A 19,569-nucleotide genomic window follows, 5' to 3' on the forward strand; every position below is an offset into this window, starting at 1 on the left:
ACAAAAAAAATGGAAACAATCCAAATATTTATCAACAGGTGAATGGACAGATTGCAACATATCCATATAATGTAATATACTTGATAATAAAAGGAATTAGCTATTAATAAATGTTAATGTATACATAAATCTCAAAATAATTATGCTGCATTATCTAAACCAGACTAAAAAGAGCACAGATGTATGGCTGACTCTTATTTATATACATTTTAGAAAATGCAAACTAATTAATAGTGACAGCAGATCAAAGGTTACTTGATGACTAGAGTAGGGAAGGCAGAGATAGGAAGGAATGGATTAAAAAAGGTATAAGTAAACTTTGCATGTAATGAATATGTTTATTATATGAATTGTGATGAGGATTTTGTAGGTATATAAATACATCAAACTTGTCTAGTTATATAGTTTCAGAAGGTAAAATTTATTATATATAAATTATATCTCAATAAAGTTAATTAAAATGTTTTTAAAAATAAAACAGATGTTCACAAATGACTATTATAACAATGTTTTAATTAGCTTTATGATTCATAGCACAAAACCAGAAATACCCTAGAAATCCATCAATGAGGAAACATAAAAAACAAATTTTTTTTTGTAGAATGAGATATAACTCAGAATTTTTTAAAATTTTTTGTTTTTTTAGTTGTAGATGGACACAATGCCTTTATTTTATTTATTTATGTGATGCTGAGGATCAAACCCAGTGCCTCATACATTTGAGGCAAGTGCTCTATCGTTGACCTACAACCCCAGACCTAATTCAGAAATTTTTTTTAAAACACTACTGCCACATGCAACAATATAAAGGAAATCACAAGAACATTATGCTGAATGAAAAAATGTTACACAAGACTTCATATTGTGTGATTCCAATTACATGAAATTCTAAAGAAGATAAAATTAAACTGTGGTAGGGAAAATTAGAACAGTGCTTTGTCCCAGGATACAAGATGAGAAAGACTGACTAGGAAGGGACATGAAGAAACCTTCCAGATTAACGGTAACATTCTATTATCTTGATGGTGTTTGGGTTACTCAGTAAATATACATGTATATGAATGTATATTTGTATATACATATATTAATATATACACGTTTTTGTGTATATCTGAGATGATATTCTTCTTAGGAATTAATTATGATAGAAATAGTGGGACAAGAAGACCTAGAATCCAGTCCCTTTTCAACCATAAATTCATTGAGTGGCAAATGATTTACCTCTGGGCTTCAGTTTTCTCATCTGTAAAATGAGACAAATCTAGATACTCTCCAAGTTCTCTTTCAAAATCAAAATTTGATAATTCAATGCTAATCTAAGAACTAAGAATAACATATGTTTAAGTTTTGAAGATTTTAAAATTAATAATTCTTCAAATGAACTATAAAAAAAGTACATCTTAAAATCATGGTCATTTTACTCATGGATTCAATAAATTTTATGTGTGTACAAAATCTCCCATATATCACAGAAAACTGACCACATGATTAGAAATCATATAAATTACTCACAATTTAATATCTTCAAGAACATTTTTTGATTGTGCTGATCCAAGAAAACAGGCTGGAATGTTGGACATTCTATAAGAAGAAAGACAAATATTCTGGACCAATGTATACACTACAAATATCAACATCATTCTTAAGTGAGAAGGAATTTAAAAAATATAATAACATGTTACTCTTCATTTGAAATCTCCCTTTTTGTGGTGGGACTAAATTAGTACAACCACTATGGAAATCAGTATGGAAGTTCCTCAAAAGACTAGGCATGCCTGTAATTACAGTGGTGAGGGAGGCTGACAGGAGGACCGCAAGTTCAAAGCCAGTCTCAACAACAGTGAGGCACTAAGCCACTCAGTGAGACCCTGTCTCTAAATAAAATACAAAATAGGGCTGGCGATGTGGCTCAGTGATTAAGTGCCTCTGAGTTCAATCCCCACTACCGCACTCCACCAAAAAAAAAGAAAAAAAAAAAGGCTAGGCACGAAACCCCCATCTGACCCGCTATACTACTCCTCAGCATTTATCCTTAAGAATTAAAGTCATCATACTATAGTGATATATAAACACACCCATTTTTATAGCAGCAAAATTGATAATAGCCAAATTATGGAACTATCAATGGATGAATAAAGAAAATGTGGCATACATACAAATGGACTCATATCATTTACAGGAAAGTAGATAGAACTAGAGACCATTAAGGTAAGCAAAGTAAGTCAAATTCAGAAGATCAAGGGTCATATGTTTTCTCCCATATGTAGAAGCTAGAGAAAAAAAGGAAAAGAAAGCTGGGGGCAGATCTCATGAAAATCAAAGGGAGATCAGTAGTGGAAAAGGACAAAGGGGTGAGAGGAGAGGAGGGAGGGGGAAGTGCTAGGGAGTGATATTGGACAAATTATATTGTTACATTGTGTGCATGTATAAATATGTAACAACAGATCCCATCATTATGACAACTATAATGCTTCAATAAATAATGTGGAAAAAAAAGACATATTAGGCTTTTTAAAACTTAAAAACCAAAAGGAAATCTTCTCCCTTTTTGTATCTCACTAACTTGATAAAGTTTTTCAAGGGCCACATCAGAAAGCAGTTGTTAAAGCGAGTCTTTAAAAAAGATTGAAAGCTCAGGTTGAAGAAGATGGAAAAGGTTTTCATAGATTAAAAAATATACTTCTACATACATACTTCATGCCAAGCTAAAGAATATGGGTAACGGAACTAGAAAAGAATTTTGAAATAGTCAATATAAACTGGCATAATGTAATAATGCTTTTTCAGAAAGTTTTAGCAGAGCCACCTGATAGCCTTGAATTATAGAGAACTCAATAAAGAAAATCAAGGCTGGAGATGTAAGCTCAGTGGTGGAGTTTGTTCCTTAAAAAAAGATAAGCCCTTCTTCCAAAGTGTCATTTCACTTATTATTAATAAAGATAGAAAGTCAGGCATGGTGGCACACACCTGTAATCCCAACAGCTCAGGAAGCTGAGGCAGGAGGATCAAGAGTTCAAAGTCAGCTTCAGCAAAAAGTGAGGTGCTAAGCAACTCAGTAACACCCTGTCTCTAAATAAAATACAAAACACAACAGGGATGTAGCACAGTAGTCAAGTGCCCCCAAGTTCAATCCCTGGTACCCCAAAAATAAATAAATAAATAAAAATAAAGCAAGCACTTTTAGAAATGCATTAGTGTGAACTAAATTTTAACATACATGATAAATCAGAATTCTTCTCATAGAATAAAAGAAGAGGGCAATGATGTGGCAATGCAAACATTACTTACTCCAGCTGGAGCACTTGGTCTTCCATCAAAGAAATAAGAGGTGAGATGACAATGCCAATCTTGCCTATGTAAACAGGTGGGTACTGGAAACACAAACTTTTTCCGTATCCTTAAAATAAAAATAATACACTCACAGAAATTAAAATAAATCCTTGAAACTTTAATTTTCTTCTTACAATACACTTGTATAGCTGAATGGTAAGTATTAACATTCCATCTTCCTCAGACTGTTCATGCATAAATTTGAGCATCTATCCCCTGTACCCAGCCTTATATATTTTACAGCAGTTTTATTTGTATTTTGAGAGTTTAGTGAGAAATTAAACATTTTTAAACCTTCAAGTTTTATTTTTTAAAAGATAGTTTACTCGCTTAGTATAACTTACCAGTTGCCATGACAACAACATTATCTCTTCTTTCTTCCAATACAGAATGAATAACTTTCCACTGAACCCTTGAAGGTAAAAAGCATAAAGCTATATTATTAATAAGAAATTCAATGGATAAGTTAAACCTATTAAATTTTTACTTCTGTTAATAAAATTTCTTTTATAGTTTTGAGCTTCATGTATAATTATGTTCAAAACCTGGAGCTTTAAAACAAAGAACTTCATTTGATCAATTTCCCATTCAAGCTGAGTGAAGAACCACAAGTTTCCATTTGGTATATGTATTAAATTTTGTTACATATATACAAAATATAAAATAAACTCCAAGCTTTATACTAGATAGTCAAAAGAATCAATGCTTAAAACAAATGTTTCAGGTTTAAAATGACAGAACTTCATGGTGATAGTGTTCTCTATCTTAAAAAAGACTTATGTTATATGGATGTGGGTGTGTACACTTGAGATTTGCAAACATACATTGAAGGTTTATACACTCCCTTATGTGTAAATTTCACGCCAAAAACTGTAAATAAATACTATATCAAAGATTTATACTCTGAAGTACTTTGGGAGAAGTATAATGGTGTCCACAGTTGACCCTGAGACACATTTTAAAACTTAGATGGAGTAATGAATGGGTAGAGAGATGGATAAATAGATATGTGATAAAACAACTAAAGTGTTAACTGTAGAATCTAGGTGGTGGATATGCACATGTCCACAGTAGTAGTAGTAATAACAATAATAATCCTTTCAACTTACTGTATCTTAGAAATTTTTCTTAGGAAAATGTCAAGGGAAAAAACAATTGGAGAGCTAGTCTTCTGCTATGCTGATAATGACCTATTCTTATCTAAGTGCTAGTTACACAAGGTACCCAGTTCATCAAAATTCACTGAACTGGAGCTGGAGTTGTAGCTCAGTGGTAGAGCACTTGCCTAGCACCTGTGAGGCACTGGGTTCGATCCTCTGCACCACGTAAAATAAATAAATAAATAAATAAAGGAATCATATCCATCTACAACTAAAAAAAATTTTAATATAATTCACTGATCTGTACACCTATGTGTACTTTTCTGTATGTAGGATATATTTAAATAAAAATATTTTAAGGAAAAAAATGCTTCAATAGATTCTTCTGCAAATTCTCAAAACTGGAAGAATATAGTCCACATTTTTATACTCTTAATACTTTTATTCAAATTTACTTATTCTCACTTTTATTCATCTTTTTATTTGTAAAAATGTGCCTGTTAGATGTGAATACATTTGAGTATATTAAAACAGATAAAACTGCCACTGTTCTTTAAAATATTGTCTTATGAACTTCTATTACATTAGCATACTATGGAAAATATGCACAAAAAAGGCACACAAATATTTATTTAATGGAAAAAAATCAGCATTAAATGAAATTTCACTTTTTAATATATTTAAGCTAGTTTCTAAACAGAAGCATTTAGTTAAAACAAAAATTATTTTTCCTTACTTATAAAACCAATTTTCAGAAATAAGTTTTATATAAATACTACGTTGAAATAATTGTATAGTTACATATAAGAAATATAGTGTGGCATGCATGACTACAGAGAAGTTGTGCCGGTACTGTTAAATGAATGGGTTATTTACCTTTTTGTTCTTTGTGAAGAAAATACTAAGTATTTCAGTTAGTTAATTGAGAGTATACTCACGGTTTAAAACTGTTATGGCCAAAGTAGGTCTTGAGGCAAATAATATGCTTTGCATGGGGTTCTGGCAGTAAAAGATCTTAAAATAAAACAAAATGGGCATTTATGTTCAAATAGAAATATATTAAATAAGAGGAAGAAGGAGTTTATTTCATTGGTTTCTTTTAAAGAATATAGTGGTAGGTTTCAGAGGTTACTTTTTAATTTCAACCCAATTTGGTCCTCTGGGTATCAGTGATGACTCCAGGTGAATATCTTGATTACTACTGAAGTATTAGAATTTTGTTGTGGTTCAGTCTTTACTAGCACTGCAAAAAACTGATGTTTTGGAATCAGCTAAATTTCTAAGATCTAACATCTAGAATTCACCATAACAAGAAATATACCAATCCATAATTTATAATTTAATTAACTTATAATTAATGGTAATCAGAAATTACACTAGTATCACAAATGAAGTCTACAGATAAAATAAAAATTTATTTACCTAAAATTCAATCTAATTACCCAAATTTAGTTAACCTACATCTAAACAAAAACCAATTTAGTTAGGTAAACTTAACTACCTATCTGATCAAAATTCTCATTGCACAGTACAATGGAGTTATGTTATTCCTACCCAAGAGACTTTCACCATCTATCCTTTGGCTGAAAAATTCATGTGTGACCAAGAAAGCTCAAAACAATCAAGATAATTTATTACTAAAAAATTTAAAGTTATTTTACTTCTTGACTTTAATAACTGTAGATAGAAAACGAAAGAGATTTGGAAAAAGTATGCCTGTATGTAATACAAGAAAACAGAGGAAAACATGTATCAAAATACTCATATATACTTTCCACCTACAAAATATTTTTAAAATTTTCATGTATCAGTGATGAAGCCTAAGTCTTGTAAGAGTCCTACTTTATGAGAATAACCAAAATTTCCCAAAATTAATATGATTATTTACACTTACACAGAAAGTTCATTTAATACATTCTTTACTATAGTTAACATACAGTCAGGTGAAAATAAGTCCATTTTGTTCCTTTACATTGTCCTACTTATTTAACTAATAAGTTCCTGAAGAACAATGCTACATATCCATGCATGTGACTTACAATGATCTTTAATATAAGTAATTAGTAAATGATTCTGACCATCATTAAAACCCAGACAAAATATATAATTCAGGATGAAAAAGGTGAATATATAATTGACCACATTCACTGAATGACACAACACTTCTATTACATTTATATAAAGAGTAAGACTCTGCTTTATGGAGACAAGAGCACTAAGGAATTTAATAGCAAGTTTACAGGTTATAGCAAGTTTATAGTTACTTTGTGACAGTAACCATATATCACAAAGTCCCTGACCACCAGAACACTTAAAATCTATACTCTAAATTGAAGACAGTGGTGTGGATCAGAAGAGTTAAAGAAAACACTTTTCAGTGCTTACCCTTTTCTTCTTCCTCTTCAATAACTTCATTTTTATCTTCATCTTCTTCTTCAGTAGGAATTCTCAGATTTCTTTCCATTTCTAAGCATTTAGAATGAATTGGTTCTACCATGCCACTATTTAGGTTTTCTAAAGACTGAAAGTTTAAAAGAAATTTTAAAAGCAAAACCACTGACAGTATCATATCTTTTTCATCAAACACAAAGAAGTATTATTAACAGAGCCTACAATTTTGTTCAAAGCTGGCAGATGTGCAAGGAATAGCACAAAAGAACATGTGTGCTTCTCTATAAATATGTGCCTAAGAATGTTTTCCAAGGCACAAGGCCAAAGATGGAATACTTCCAGCATAAACAAGGTTCATTAATAGCATACAATGAACTGCCCCTAGGGAAATCTACCATAAATTTTAAATTTGGATAATTTTAAACACTTTTTCTTTGTTGTATTTCAATGTTTTCAATTTCGAAGTAGTAAATATGGATTTCAATGCTATTTTTGTAGTAAGTTTCTCTACATCATATGTAAGTCATTCTTATTGAGTAAGGATAAGATTTAAGCCATAAGCAAACAATGAACATGTTTTTGCAATTATCAAAACAAAAAAAAAACAAGATTAAAATAATTTTAGAAAAGAATATTACATATGTGAAAAAAATTATTTGGTTTTATTCTGGTTCCATAATATCTAATTTTTCCCCTAGATAAAGATTATCTACTTCAAGAATATTAGGATATTTCAAAATTACGTCATGAAAGTTTTTACAAAGAAGTGATATGGAAGACCATGAAACGACCATTCTCATTTTATGTTTTTATTAAAACTTCCATTTATTATTTTTTATAATTTCGACTAAAGGACTTTCATAGACCATATAAAGATACATAGAAATATGAATCAAAAAACATATTCTAATGTTACATAATTAGTAGCTATTCATTGTTGTGGAAGCTGGTTTAGAATCAGGTAGTAGTTTACTTAAGTGTCCTTTAAAAAAGAATAGGTAACTTTTCCAAAATTTAAAACATACCTTAAGCATCTCCATTTCTAAATCTTCATCACTTTCAATTACATAAGATGAATCTTTTTCATTATCATTGGGAGATAAATGCTTTAAAAAAAGTATTTCAAACATTAATTTCCAGATTTTAACCATCTTTCCTACAAAATAAAGTTACCATATGCTAGGTAATTTTAGATATCTTCCTCTTCTCTACTAAACAAATGTATTAAAAAGGGGAGAAGGAGGAATGACCAAAAGAAAAGAATCAAAAAGGGAAAAAAAAGAAACACAGCAAGATAGACAAGTTAGATAAACATACATGAAATAAAATTCATGCTCTAAATAAGAGTACAAATTTTAACTATGGTTAAACAATGTCAAATTGTCTCTCCCAAACATTTTAAGTACCAGAAACTTTTCACAGTGCTGAAAAACCATACAAGCCAAGAACAGTAATTATCCTTTTATATCTACTGATTAGAAAAAAAAAGATACAGAAGCTAATATACTATGATTGTGGTATCTCCAAATAAATCAGTAAATTTCCAAGAAAATCTACACATATTTGAAAAAGTGTCCAGTTATTTACTTGGTCTGCTGTTGCAGTTTGGATATGAGGAATCTTTATAATAATTTGGCAATCCCCCGTAAATCAAGTGTTCAAAAACTCACAAAAGAAATACAGAAAAGCACCCCCAAAATGCATATTTAAGCTAGAAGGAAGAAAAATATAGTCTTAATTAATGTGCTAGTTTTAAGTTAAAAAAAAAAAAGAGATAAAAGTTCTTTTACTTTTTAAATAGCATCTTGAATGAATAATTGAAAAAACTGAATGAAAGAATGAATAAAGGAAAAACTGCTAATAAATATACAATAAATTTATAATTGGCTTAAAAAATCAAGTCATGAAATATCATCATAATTCTATAGGATATGAAAAATATCAGTTTAAAGTATATATCCAGGGGCTAGGGTTGTGGCTCAGTGGTAAAGTACTTGCCAAGGATTTTTGAGGCACTGGGTTCGATTCTCAGCACCACATGTAAAAAATAAATAAAATAAAGGTTCATCAATGACTAAAAATATATATAATTTTTTAAAAAAATAAAGTATATATCTAAAAAGAAATTTCTAGAAAATTAAAGGGTAAGATAGATGTAGCAAAAGATGGTATTACCCAATGGAGGAATCTACTTTACAAATGATTGAAATGAGAATATTTGAAAAGCAATTTTAAAACAAAATAGATCTGTATAATAATAGAAATGATTATTATTGAAGTTACCAAAACAATTTCTCCAATTTCATTTCCATTAGAAAAACAAGAGTCGTATTAGAAAGTTTTCAAAACTTAAAATTTTCTTACAAAACATGTATAAAATTCCAGAGAATACGAACTTCTTAATTTGTAAACTAATGAAAAACAAATGAGAAATTAAGGGGGGAAAATATAAGTTACTGACTCTACAGATGACAGCAAAGGCATGTCAAGCAAAAACATAAGATCCCCAGCACCGCAAAAAAAAAAAAAAAAGATATTTACTAAAAACTTATAGCAGGTAAAGAAATTCTAAATGAGGTAAAAACTACCCAAAAGTCAAATTTCATAAAGTAAACACTAGCAGATATGTAAAGAATTCACAAAAATTAGATACCTATTATATAAAAAACATAAGAAAACATAAGAAATTATAAAATAGGAAATTACAACAAATGTCTATTGATACTATGAATTTTTTCTACTATACAATCTATTTATTATACTAAGTCCAGGGCAACAAGCTATGGTTCACAAACCAAATACAACCCAATGTTTGCATATAAAGTTTTATTAAAAAACAGAAGGCACATTTGTTTATATTTGTCTATGGCCACAGTGACACTACAAAACTGTCTCTGTGGCAAAACTGAGTAGCTGCAACAGAGACTGTATGATCCATAAAGTCTAAAATATTTGCTAGGTGTCCCTTCACAGAAAAATGTCAGACAACCCCTATAATGAATAGAAAACAAAGTGTTTCCTCTTTATTTAGTACCTCAGCAGATAGGTAAGAAACATCTTTAAGAGGAGATTTTTCCTGAGCCTGCTGTTCCAAAATTTTGAGTTCATGATCCGTAATATCTAATGACATCAAACAAGTTCTTTCCATGTTTTCTTTTAATTTATTGTCTTCTATTACATCTTTAAATCCATCTTCTTGCTTTACTTCATTTCCAAGTACATCTTCTCCATCATGTTTAACTAAATTATCAAGTGCTATATCCCATGGCTCATCTTTAACTTTAGTTAAAATTTTATGTTCTCTAATTTGTTTCTGTTGTTCTCTACCAACAGTTGAATCCTCCAATGATAATAAATTAAAATTATTGCTGGGCTTCAATTCAGTCTCAGTGTTAGTAGAACCAAATATCATCTTCCTCAGTGAACACAGATTTTCTGAAATATTCTTCAAAATTATAGAAACCCTAAAACATTTTTAAAGAAAGATTATTCAATTTCAATTGTAATAATTATACTGGAAAGTTTTAAAGCTTTCTAAACTGACCTCCTGCTAGAAGACCCACTGGATAAAAGTTGCTCTTCATTCCCTAGTGCCCATGTGATTATATTATAGACACTCTCTAGCACAGTTAGGTACTTTTGCATCTAACAATTGACTTGTATGCTAATAGTGAGCAGTGTTTCTGTTCAACTTGTTTATATCATCTATACTTATTTGGTGGGGGAAGGGTAACTAATTGAATTAATCATAAAGTAAAATCAATGATACATGACCACATAAAAGAAAAACTATTTCATTAAATTCTGAGTTGAACACATGGAAAGACCTAGCAAATTTCTTTTTAAAAAGAAAAAAGTTCTCTGATAAACTATAGTCAAATAAAAATAAAAATTTGGAGGAAAATTTGGAGGACTGTACACTCAGATTGCTTCAAGCATCTTAATTTTCTACTCCATTTTAAAGAAACTGAAATGAGAAAAATGTATTCTTTGTTCAGATATACTCTGAAGAACTCCAACAGGAGGTCTATAATTAAAGAAAAAGTCTTGGTATATACCAAAAAAATGGGAACAAATATATTAATATGTGCTAAAAGCAAACTTTCATGATCCTGTTTTATAGCTAACTTTTTCAACTTACTGATCAATTACTAGTCCCAAATGCAACGCACAATAGTGTTTATGCTGCAATTTTAAAATGATACTGTTTTGCATTTTCAAAATTCTCAAAACTGAACACATATTCTTTGAAATAGAGAAGAAAAATTTCCCACCAGTATGCAAGTAACAAGTGAGAAAATACAGATAAGATGTATATTAACTGAGTTTAACTAAATTGCAGTTGCTAACATATAACATTTTAACTATTTGACTATATTATCACCAAACCTGAGTAATTAGAATGGAAAACAACTATTAGAGTGTAAAAGTAGGTACATCTTTGCCTTTTAGTTGTAGGTCTTCTTAAAGTAATTTTTAGGTACTTCATAAAAGTAGAAATTAATTAATGGGAGTAGGATAAGAGAGACATATTTTACCATGTAATTAGTGCTTTTGTATGTCTTCTAATTTTTCAGTGTTTAAAAATCAATAATAAAATCCAACATGCCTTTTAAATTTTTATTAAGGATTCAAATAAAAATTTGCTCTTTTATGAGAACCAACTGTCAAAGTGCTAAGTTGTTTCAGGAGTTATTTCTACACTGAAATAACTATTGTAGAAATAAATATTTCTACACTGAAATATCGTTAATAGCACTTCAAAGCTGGGCACAAGCTTGTAAGCAAAGTCTACATTAACACAAAATCGAGAGCAAAATTAAATTCAAAAACTAAAAACACTGATTTTAACATTCTGAAATTCTCTAAATCTTATAAAGAATATTGAGCATTTTATACAACTATAAACAATATTTAGCATTATACACAGTTATTCAAATTGAAGAACTGTCTGTAAATAGTTTAGTAGGAACAGTTATGTGACACAGTTTAATTATTAAATGCACAGGATTTTTATAGATTTTTCTATTCCTTCATAGATTGCTGGCTGTCAGTTCTAGCTGCAGTCATGTGCATATCATACTTTATTCATATCATCGTCATTTTAACTTGATATCCAAGCTCATCAGATGGAATCTATAAACAAAAAGCAAATGTACTCTGAATGTGGCTTATATACTCCACTGGAAATGCAGAAAGTGAGCCCAACTGCATGTGCATAGCAGGTATTTTGGCTGCCTTTTTTGCTCCCTCCTAGTTCAGAAGTATAATCTAAATAAGTTATGTTTTACTGTAGACATATAACAAAGAACATGAAATAAGAGATTTGATTAGTTCTTGTTTTGACACTAAAACTTTATAAGACCCAGTATTTCTTATTCAAGTTTTAAGAAAATCTATTTAGCTTTGCTGTTATGAAGAAAAGCACTAAGCATATGCAAATTTACCCTAAGTAGATATTTCATTTGCCAGTACAAAAATCTTAAAGGCATATAAAAATCACATAAAAGATTATTTTTCTAATTTTATAGAAAAAATGTAAAAATGAGAAAGAAATGGCTTTAGTGCTTCCTTACCCATTTAAAAGTTATATCTTTTGGAAATTCTCTGTTACCTAAAAACCACCAAAACAACTTCTTAGGGGAAAAAATGACTTTGAAAAAGCTGAATTTCTATGCTGTATTCTTTAATCTCTTAATCAAAATCTATCACAAATCTCATCCAAAAAAGAATACAGTAACACTGCACTTCCCCCACGTCAAATATTTTCTATTTCAACTAACTACTTCAAATTCTACAAAATATCTTTGCCCACGAATTACATTATTACATTGTTCACCATTCAAGAACATTCCTGCTTAGCAATTCAGACCAAAACAAGGTTTGGTTCCAAAAAGATTTAGCTACATAGCACCTGGAGTCTAAGGTCTATGAATCTGTGTAGAATATTCAATCAAGTACCTCAGCTTATCTAGCGATTTCGCTATAAAACAATTTTTAAAATTTGTATGCCTTCTGTTCTAATTGTCTACCAATTTGGTAAGAGTCTTAAATAATAATCAGATAATAACCTATTGATAACAATGAAGCTATTAAGTATAAAACTTGCTTTTATTTAAAAATTTCAAGTGAACAAACTATAAATGTCATTAAAAATATGCTCATAAATATAATTATGAAAAGAAGTTCATAACCAAAAAAAGATAACTTTCCCTCAAGTATTTTCCTTAATATGTGCTTATTCTGTTTTGCTTTAATAAAAATACAAATGTAATGTCAAAAATATAATGTTTCTCAAAATAGCCTAAAAGAAGTCAGAAAATCCTTAGATATCTGGGTGTATGGATCTACCTTAATGAACAGTTAATTCTTCATATATAGGAGTAAGAACAAATGTAATTGATAAAAACATATTTAACCTCTGTGAATTTTCCAATTTTCTGCAACTGTCAGGAAAATGTTTAACCAGATCCATCATGTCCTCAGATATTGAAATCAACTGTTTCTTCATTCCACCAGGTAGGATTTTCTCCTCTAGGGAAAAATAAAAATCAGTATTAATTTTCAAATTACAAAGCAGAGATATTTATTCATCTACTTCACTAAGTAGTATTAGAGCTCATATTTTCACATTCTTTCCCTAAATGAATTCCAATAAAAAAACTTCTCTATTTACTCTCCAAATCATCTCCCTTGGCTTCCCTTTAAAATTTTTGCTGTTTAAATTTTAGAATAAATTTAAAGTGATGTGTATTTATATATACTACAACCTAAGGTCATTGACCTAGAAAGAAGGAGAAGGCAGAAATGAGAATGTGGGCTCATCTGCACTATTTCTAAATCAGAAATTCATACAGCAACATGTGATACTTGATACAGTTTGATAAACATAATATAATCTAACTCCTCGTTGCCCTCATTACCAGTCATAACCAAAATAAAATGCAAGACCTTGTAATCAGTGATCATGTTCCAAATTCTCAATTTCATTAAATCTTATTCTCCATCAATACCAAATCTCAGTCCTCCTGTCCCCAAACCTTTCCTTTCTTAGCATTTTTTTCATCACCACTTCCCTTGTCCTTCAAAAAGTCTAGCTATAAAGCATATGACATTGGGTTGTATAACCTGTTATTCCTGATTACTGCAATTATCCTATCATCTCAAAATCACAAGCTTTTATTTGTTGATTTTAACACCTGGTTCATGAACTGTCTTTCCCTCCACAATTATTCCTGTGTGATTTCAGCATTCACAGAGATGGTCCATCCAAAAGTGTAGCTTTTTCCATTCCCTGACATCTCTATTTCCAACAGTTTTTTCCTCAACCGACCTCAGTCACCTATTCCCATAAATATATCCTTGACCTTGTAATTGACAATAAAATCACCATTTCACAAGTGCAAGTACACACCAAAAAACATTAAAAAAGCTCAATTATAAGTATTCTATCCATGAACACTAACATGCGTAACTTTCTTTCCCTCCAATTATTTGACAATTTCAGAACCAAATTTATTGATCCTACCACCTTTTCCTGTCCATTATTCTCCTAGTCCCACTCCATTGTCTTACTTTCTTTTCTTACTCCCATTTTAGTAATCATTCTTGTGATGCATAGATTCAACAACTCTATTCTCCCCCTCAATGGTATTTATCTGGCAAAACCCCTACTCTAATTAAATCCAGTTTTTTTATTTTGTTTTGTTTTGTTTTTTACCTATACCCAAGCAGAAGAATATCGATAAAAATAAAACACAAAGAGAATAACTCATTTCACTTTAAATTCCTGGCACAGATCTATAGTTCCCACTGGAAAGACGATTATTTGACACGTTTTTCTTTCTCTTTGAGCCTCCAACACCCGCTTATTCCTCCTTTCACTCAAGAAACAGGTTCACCTCTAATTTCACTAATAGAAACAATAAGAGAACTACCTCATCCTCCTACTTTCCAAACCTTATATTGCTTTGTATTCATTTCTCTATTTCCATTTACAGCAAAAATCCTTAAAATAATTGTCCATACTCACTGTCTCAAATTTTCTCCATTTTTTTCCTAAGCTAACTCCAATTAATCTTTCATCCCCATCAGTAGAGCAAAGCTGCCTACTGGAAATGTTAGTGATGGCCTCTACTTTATTAAACCTAACTGTTAATCCTGAATCCTCACCTCGCTCAAACTCAGAGATTTAAAATAGCTGAAAACTTCCTCCTATTTAAAACAGCTTCACCTGGCTTCTGAACGCTACACTTCTATACTTCTTGCTTCATTAGTACCCCTTCTCAGTTCTCTTTGCAGCTCTCTTATCTTCTTGCTTATCTTCCTGACCTACGTATTGGAGTGTCCTTGATGTCAATACCTCTTCTCTTCTTTATTTCATTCATTCCCTATTTTCACATCCAGTTTCAAAAGTTACATCTCTAACCTCAACCTTTGCCCTAAATTCCAGAATCACATTTCCAACTAAAATATCTAATTAAAGCCATTTAAAATTTATCAAATCCTGCAGTGACATCTAGATATTTTCCACCAAAATTTGTTCTTCTCATAATCTTCCACTATAACTGACCTTTTCATTTATCAATTGATTCAACTAAAATATCTTGATTGCTCTTTCAGTCTCTATATCTCAACTCTTAGAATTCATCTAAAAATATTTCATAACATATATTCAAAATACCTACAGAATCCACCACTTCTCACCACTTCTCTTGCTACTAGCTTATTCCAAACAATTGTCATTTGTTATCTGGACTATTAAAATGGTCTCCCAACTCCCTTCCTTCTTACAGCAGCCAGGAAAACCCTTTTAAAATAAAATTGTAATCATATTCTTCTTCTCCATACCCTCTGAGGTTCCCCATCACCTATCACCATACTTATTTTCATTATACAACATGAAGTCAAATTCAGAGCATACAATGCCCTAAATGATCCAGTTCAAGCTTCTTTTCCCACCATTCTTAGCCCTATTCATTTCTCTTCAGATACACTCACTGGTCCTTAAACAAAGCAAGCACTCTTTCTTCTAATCACACAAGGCTTTGAACTCTTTCCTCTAATCATGCAAGGCTCATACTTCAGATAACCACATGCCGTGTTCCCTCATTTCAGTCAAATGAAATGAAGGGTCTTGGGCTTTTTTGCTCAGTGAATTTTCTCCAGCACTTATAACAGTGTCTGACACATAATAAGCCCTCAACAAACATATGAATCAACGAATATTCCCTTTTCAAACCAAGTTTCTAAAAAAGATTGTTTATAAACACTTAAGATCATCCCAATGACATATCTCACAAAAATAGAGCAAGCAATCATGAAATTCATCTGGAAGAATAAGAAACCCAGAATAGATAAAGCAATCCTTAGCAGGAAGAGTGAAGCAGCGGGTATCGCAATATCAGAACTTCAACTACACTACAAAGCAACAGTAACAAAAATGGCATGGTACTGGCACCAAAATAGGTAGCTCGATGGTACAGAATAGAGGACATAGACACAAACCCAAATAAATACAGTTTTCTCATACCACACAAAGGTGCCAAAAACATACAATGGAGAAAGATAGCCTCTTCAACAAATGGTGCTGGCAAAACTGGAAATCCATATGCAACAGAAAGAAACTAAACCCCTATCTCTCACCCTGCACAAAACTCAACTCAAAATGGATCAAGGACCTTGGAATCAGACCAGAGAACCTGCATCTTATAGAAGAACAAACAGGTCCAAATCTTCAACATGTCAGCTTAGGATCAGACTTCCTTAACATGACTCCTATAGCATAAGAAATAAAAGTTAGAATCAATAACTGGGATAGATTCAAACTAAAAAGCTTTTTCTCAGCAAAGGATACTATCAGCAATGTGAAGAGAGAGCCTACAGAGTGGGAGAAAATCTTTGCCACTCATACTTCAGATAGAGCACTAATTTCCAGAATATATAAAGAACTCAAAAAACTCTACCCCAAGAATACAAATAACCCAATCAACACTTAAGATCCCATTCCTTAGATTTAATTACTCTTTTATTCACATTAATATGATTCCAACCATATAATTCCACTACTCAACTCTTGCTATGGTTATGATACCTTCATGTTATCAAAGCCTCGAGACCCCTTTCTTCCTTAATAGCACATGTCCCAAATGACGACTCTCTCTCTTTTGTCACCCAGTACACTAAAGCTACTATAGTAAAAGGCTACAAACATTGCCACATTGCCAAATCTAAATGATTAATTCTAGGTACCAGTTCCTCAAACTATACAGAATTTAACAGTTGATAACATCCTCCTACTTAGAACATATTCTTCACTCGAATTTCTCCATGTCTGTGATAACTCCTGTGGTGTTCCCTTCTCTACACAAACATTAAAGACCAAGAGTTCTTTATAGCTTAGTCCCAATTCTTTATCTCTAACTCACATTGTCCTCTGTTACAGCCTACATATCTAAGTGCCTATAAGCTACCTCCCCTTTGTATCTTAGAAGTTTCTCTCCTTTAACATCTTAAATCCTACAACGACTCCTCATCCCCAAGTCTTGCTCTTCTTCCTCAATGTTTTTCATCTCTACTGTTTGTGCCAACAACACAGGAATGGTCTTTGACAATGGCCTCTCATCCTTCTCTCAAACTCTGTTGATAACACTGATCTATTAAATGTAATTTGAAGCTATCCACATCACTCAATACAAAGAACCGGTAAGTTAACATTACCTCTCACTTGGGTTTACTCTCATAGCCTCCCAAAAGGTCTTCATACTGTGACTCTCGCCTTCTATGATCCACTTTCTACTTTATAGCTCAAATTTTGTTTTGATCTGCTTTGTTTTGAAACAATGCATTTCACTCCTGTGTTTAAAACCCTCAATAGCTTCAATTGCTCTTGGGAGGAAATGTGAACTCCTTAACATAGCCTTTCTTCTTTCCTTTTTCTGCTTCTCCTATATTACTCACCCTGTCAAACTCAATGGTTCTCTATACCAAACTACTGCTCACAACAGCATATCTCTGACCTCTGAAACTCTGCACCTGCTGTTTCCTGTATCTACAATACTTTTCCCTTACTCTTCAGCTAGCTAATGCCTGCTCATATTTAAGGTCTTGCCTTAAATATCACTTTCTCCAGGAAATATCTTTGAATACCTCAAAATACACACATCATGTTAGCACTCAAAAAGTTCTGGATTTCAGAGCCTTCCATATTTCAGATTAGAGAAGTTCTATCTGCATTAAAAACTCTCTCTACCACTGCATATAGGGGCTTTAAATATTTTTTTCCCTTTTAGTGCTCACAACTATTCTGAGATAGATATTTGCTATTATCCAAATTCCAAACATAGGGAAACAGATACACTCCAGGTCACATGACTGGGATTCAACCACTGGTCTACATAACACAAAAGCTCCTGCTCATCCACTTTACGTAACTCTTTCTGCAGTCACTGACCTATCACAACATCTGACAGGGGCACTTAAGTTGAGTGAAGAAAAGCAGCAGAAAAAATATGGCAATTTAAACCAGAAAAATATATAGCATCTTAAACATTTTAAAGTATTATATATATATAAAGCATTTTAAATAGTTATAGCAAGAATGTATAATCTCCAGCCTGGAGACAAGCTTTTTGCCTCACTGATATTATCAAACCCACAAACCCCAACTCTAAAAGCTAATGTATAGCAATGCTACAAAACAAAAGTGATAAATTCTGCTCTACCACAAGTAACATACCAAAAACTCTAATCTTTGACCTTGATAGATCTCGCCTTCACATCAACACTGCACAGACATTTGAAAAGTTTTAATATTGCAAAATACTATTGAAATATATGAATACTGTCTTTTTTGGAGCTAAATCTCATAAGAGCAAATTCACCTTATATCATTTAAAATCATAACATACCTTTATTTATAGCAAACATGTGCACAGCATTACCCAAAATGTCTAATTTTTGATAAATAATGAGACCAGCCTAAGGAAAACAGAAAAATAATGAGCAGGTTAAAGATTAGCAAAATAAAGGTATATGTCACATCCTTATACATCCAAAAGAGTGATATACAGAGCACCTGGAATACTGAATTCAACCTCCTATGTTACACAAATGTCTTCATTTAATCACCATTCAATTTGTAAGAATAGAGAAAATAATCTGCCTTGGCCTTAAAATATAAATTTTCATTTATTAACACTCACTATTATAAGCAGGTATCATATGACTTATAAATGTAATTGAACAAAATACATTCTAGTGAGAGAAATCAGCTTTGATTACAGATATCTACTTTCTTCCATTGCATTAAATCAGCTGAGAATGTTAATGTATGAGCAGTTCTCATTCTGAGCATGGTTAACAGGAATCGTCCAGTAACACTGATTTTTTTTTATACAGATATTATTTTATTTATTTTTTTATTTTCTTTTTCTTATTGTAAACAAATGGGATACATGTTGTTTCTCTGTACATGAAGTCAAGGCATACCATTTGTGTAATCATAAATTTACATAGGGTAATGTTGTTTGATTCATGTAATCATAAATTTACATAGGGTAATGTTGTTTGATTCATGTAACACTGATTTTTCACGAATGAAGATGCTACAGAATTTTTGGTAGTTTGAAAAAGTATTGTAATTTTTTTAAAGGAAAAGTATCACCCTATTACCCTGACAAAAAACAAATTATTTTTCAGGTTACAAATTAAAGAAGTTTACATTCCTAAAAATAGATGAAAAACGGAA

General features: G+C 31.3%; 1 protein-coding gene across 6 annotated transcripts in view; it reads right to left on the minus strand.

Annotated features, from left to right (window-relative positions):
- Window positions 1–19,569, minus strand: part of Wrn (WRN RecQ like helicase) — a 178,186-nt gene that overhangs the window by 102,639 nt on the left and 55,978 nt on the right. For all 6 annotated transcript variants that reach the window (XR_007108336.1, XM_047549838.1, XM_047549837.1 and 3 more), the window contains 9 exons: window positions 18,731–18,800; window positions 13,241–13,355; window positions 9,856–10,285; window positions 7,847–7,927; window positions 6,816–6,951; window positions 5,369–5,444; window positions 3,675–3,742; window positions 3,289–3,397; window positions 1,513–1,581 (listed from right to left, as the gene is read on the minus strand). Coding sequence is in view for 5 of the 6 variants with exons in the window: in XM_047549838.1 (XP_047405794.1) it covers window positions 1,513–1,581; window positions 3,289–3,397; window positions 3,675–3,742; window positions 5,369–5,444; window positions 6,816–6,951; window positions 7,847–7,927; window positions 9,856–10,285; window positions 13,241–13,355; window positions 18,731–18,800 (1,154 nt within the window). In the remaining variant the exon portion in view is untranslated. The remainder of the gene's footprint in view (window positions 1–1,512; window positions 1,582–3,288; window positions 3,398–3,674; window positions 3,743–5,368; window positions 5,445–6,815; window positions 6,952–7,846; window positions 7,928–9,855; window positions 10,286–13,240; window positions 13,356–18,730; window positions 18,801–19,569) is intronic.

The sequence above is a fragment of the Sciurus carolinensis genome, chromosome 4 (genome assembly GCF_902686445.1).
Source record: "Sciurus carolinensis chromosome 4, mSciCar1.2, whole genome shotgun sequence".
NCBI lineage: Eukaryota > Metazoa > Chordata > Mammalia > Rodentia > Sciuridae > Sciurus > Sciurus carolinensis.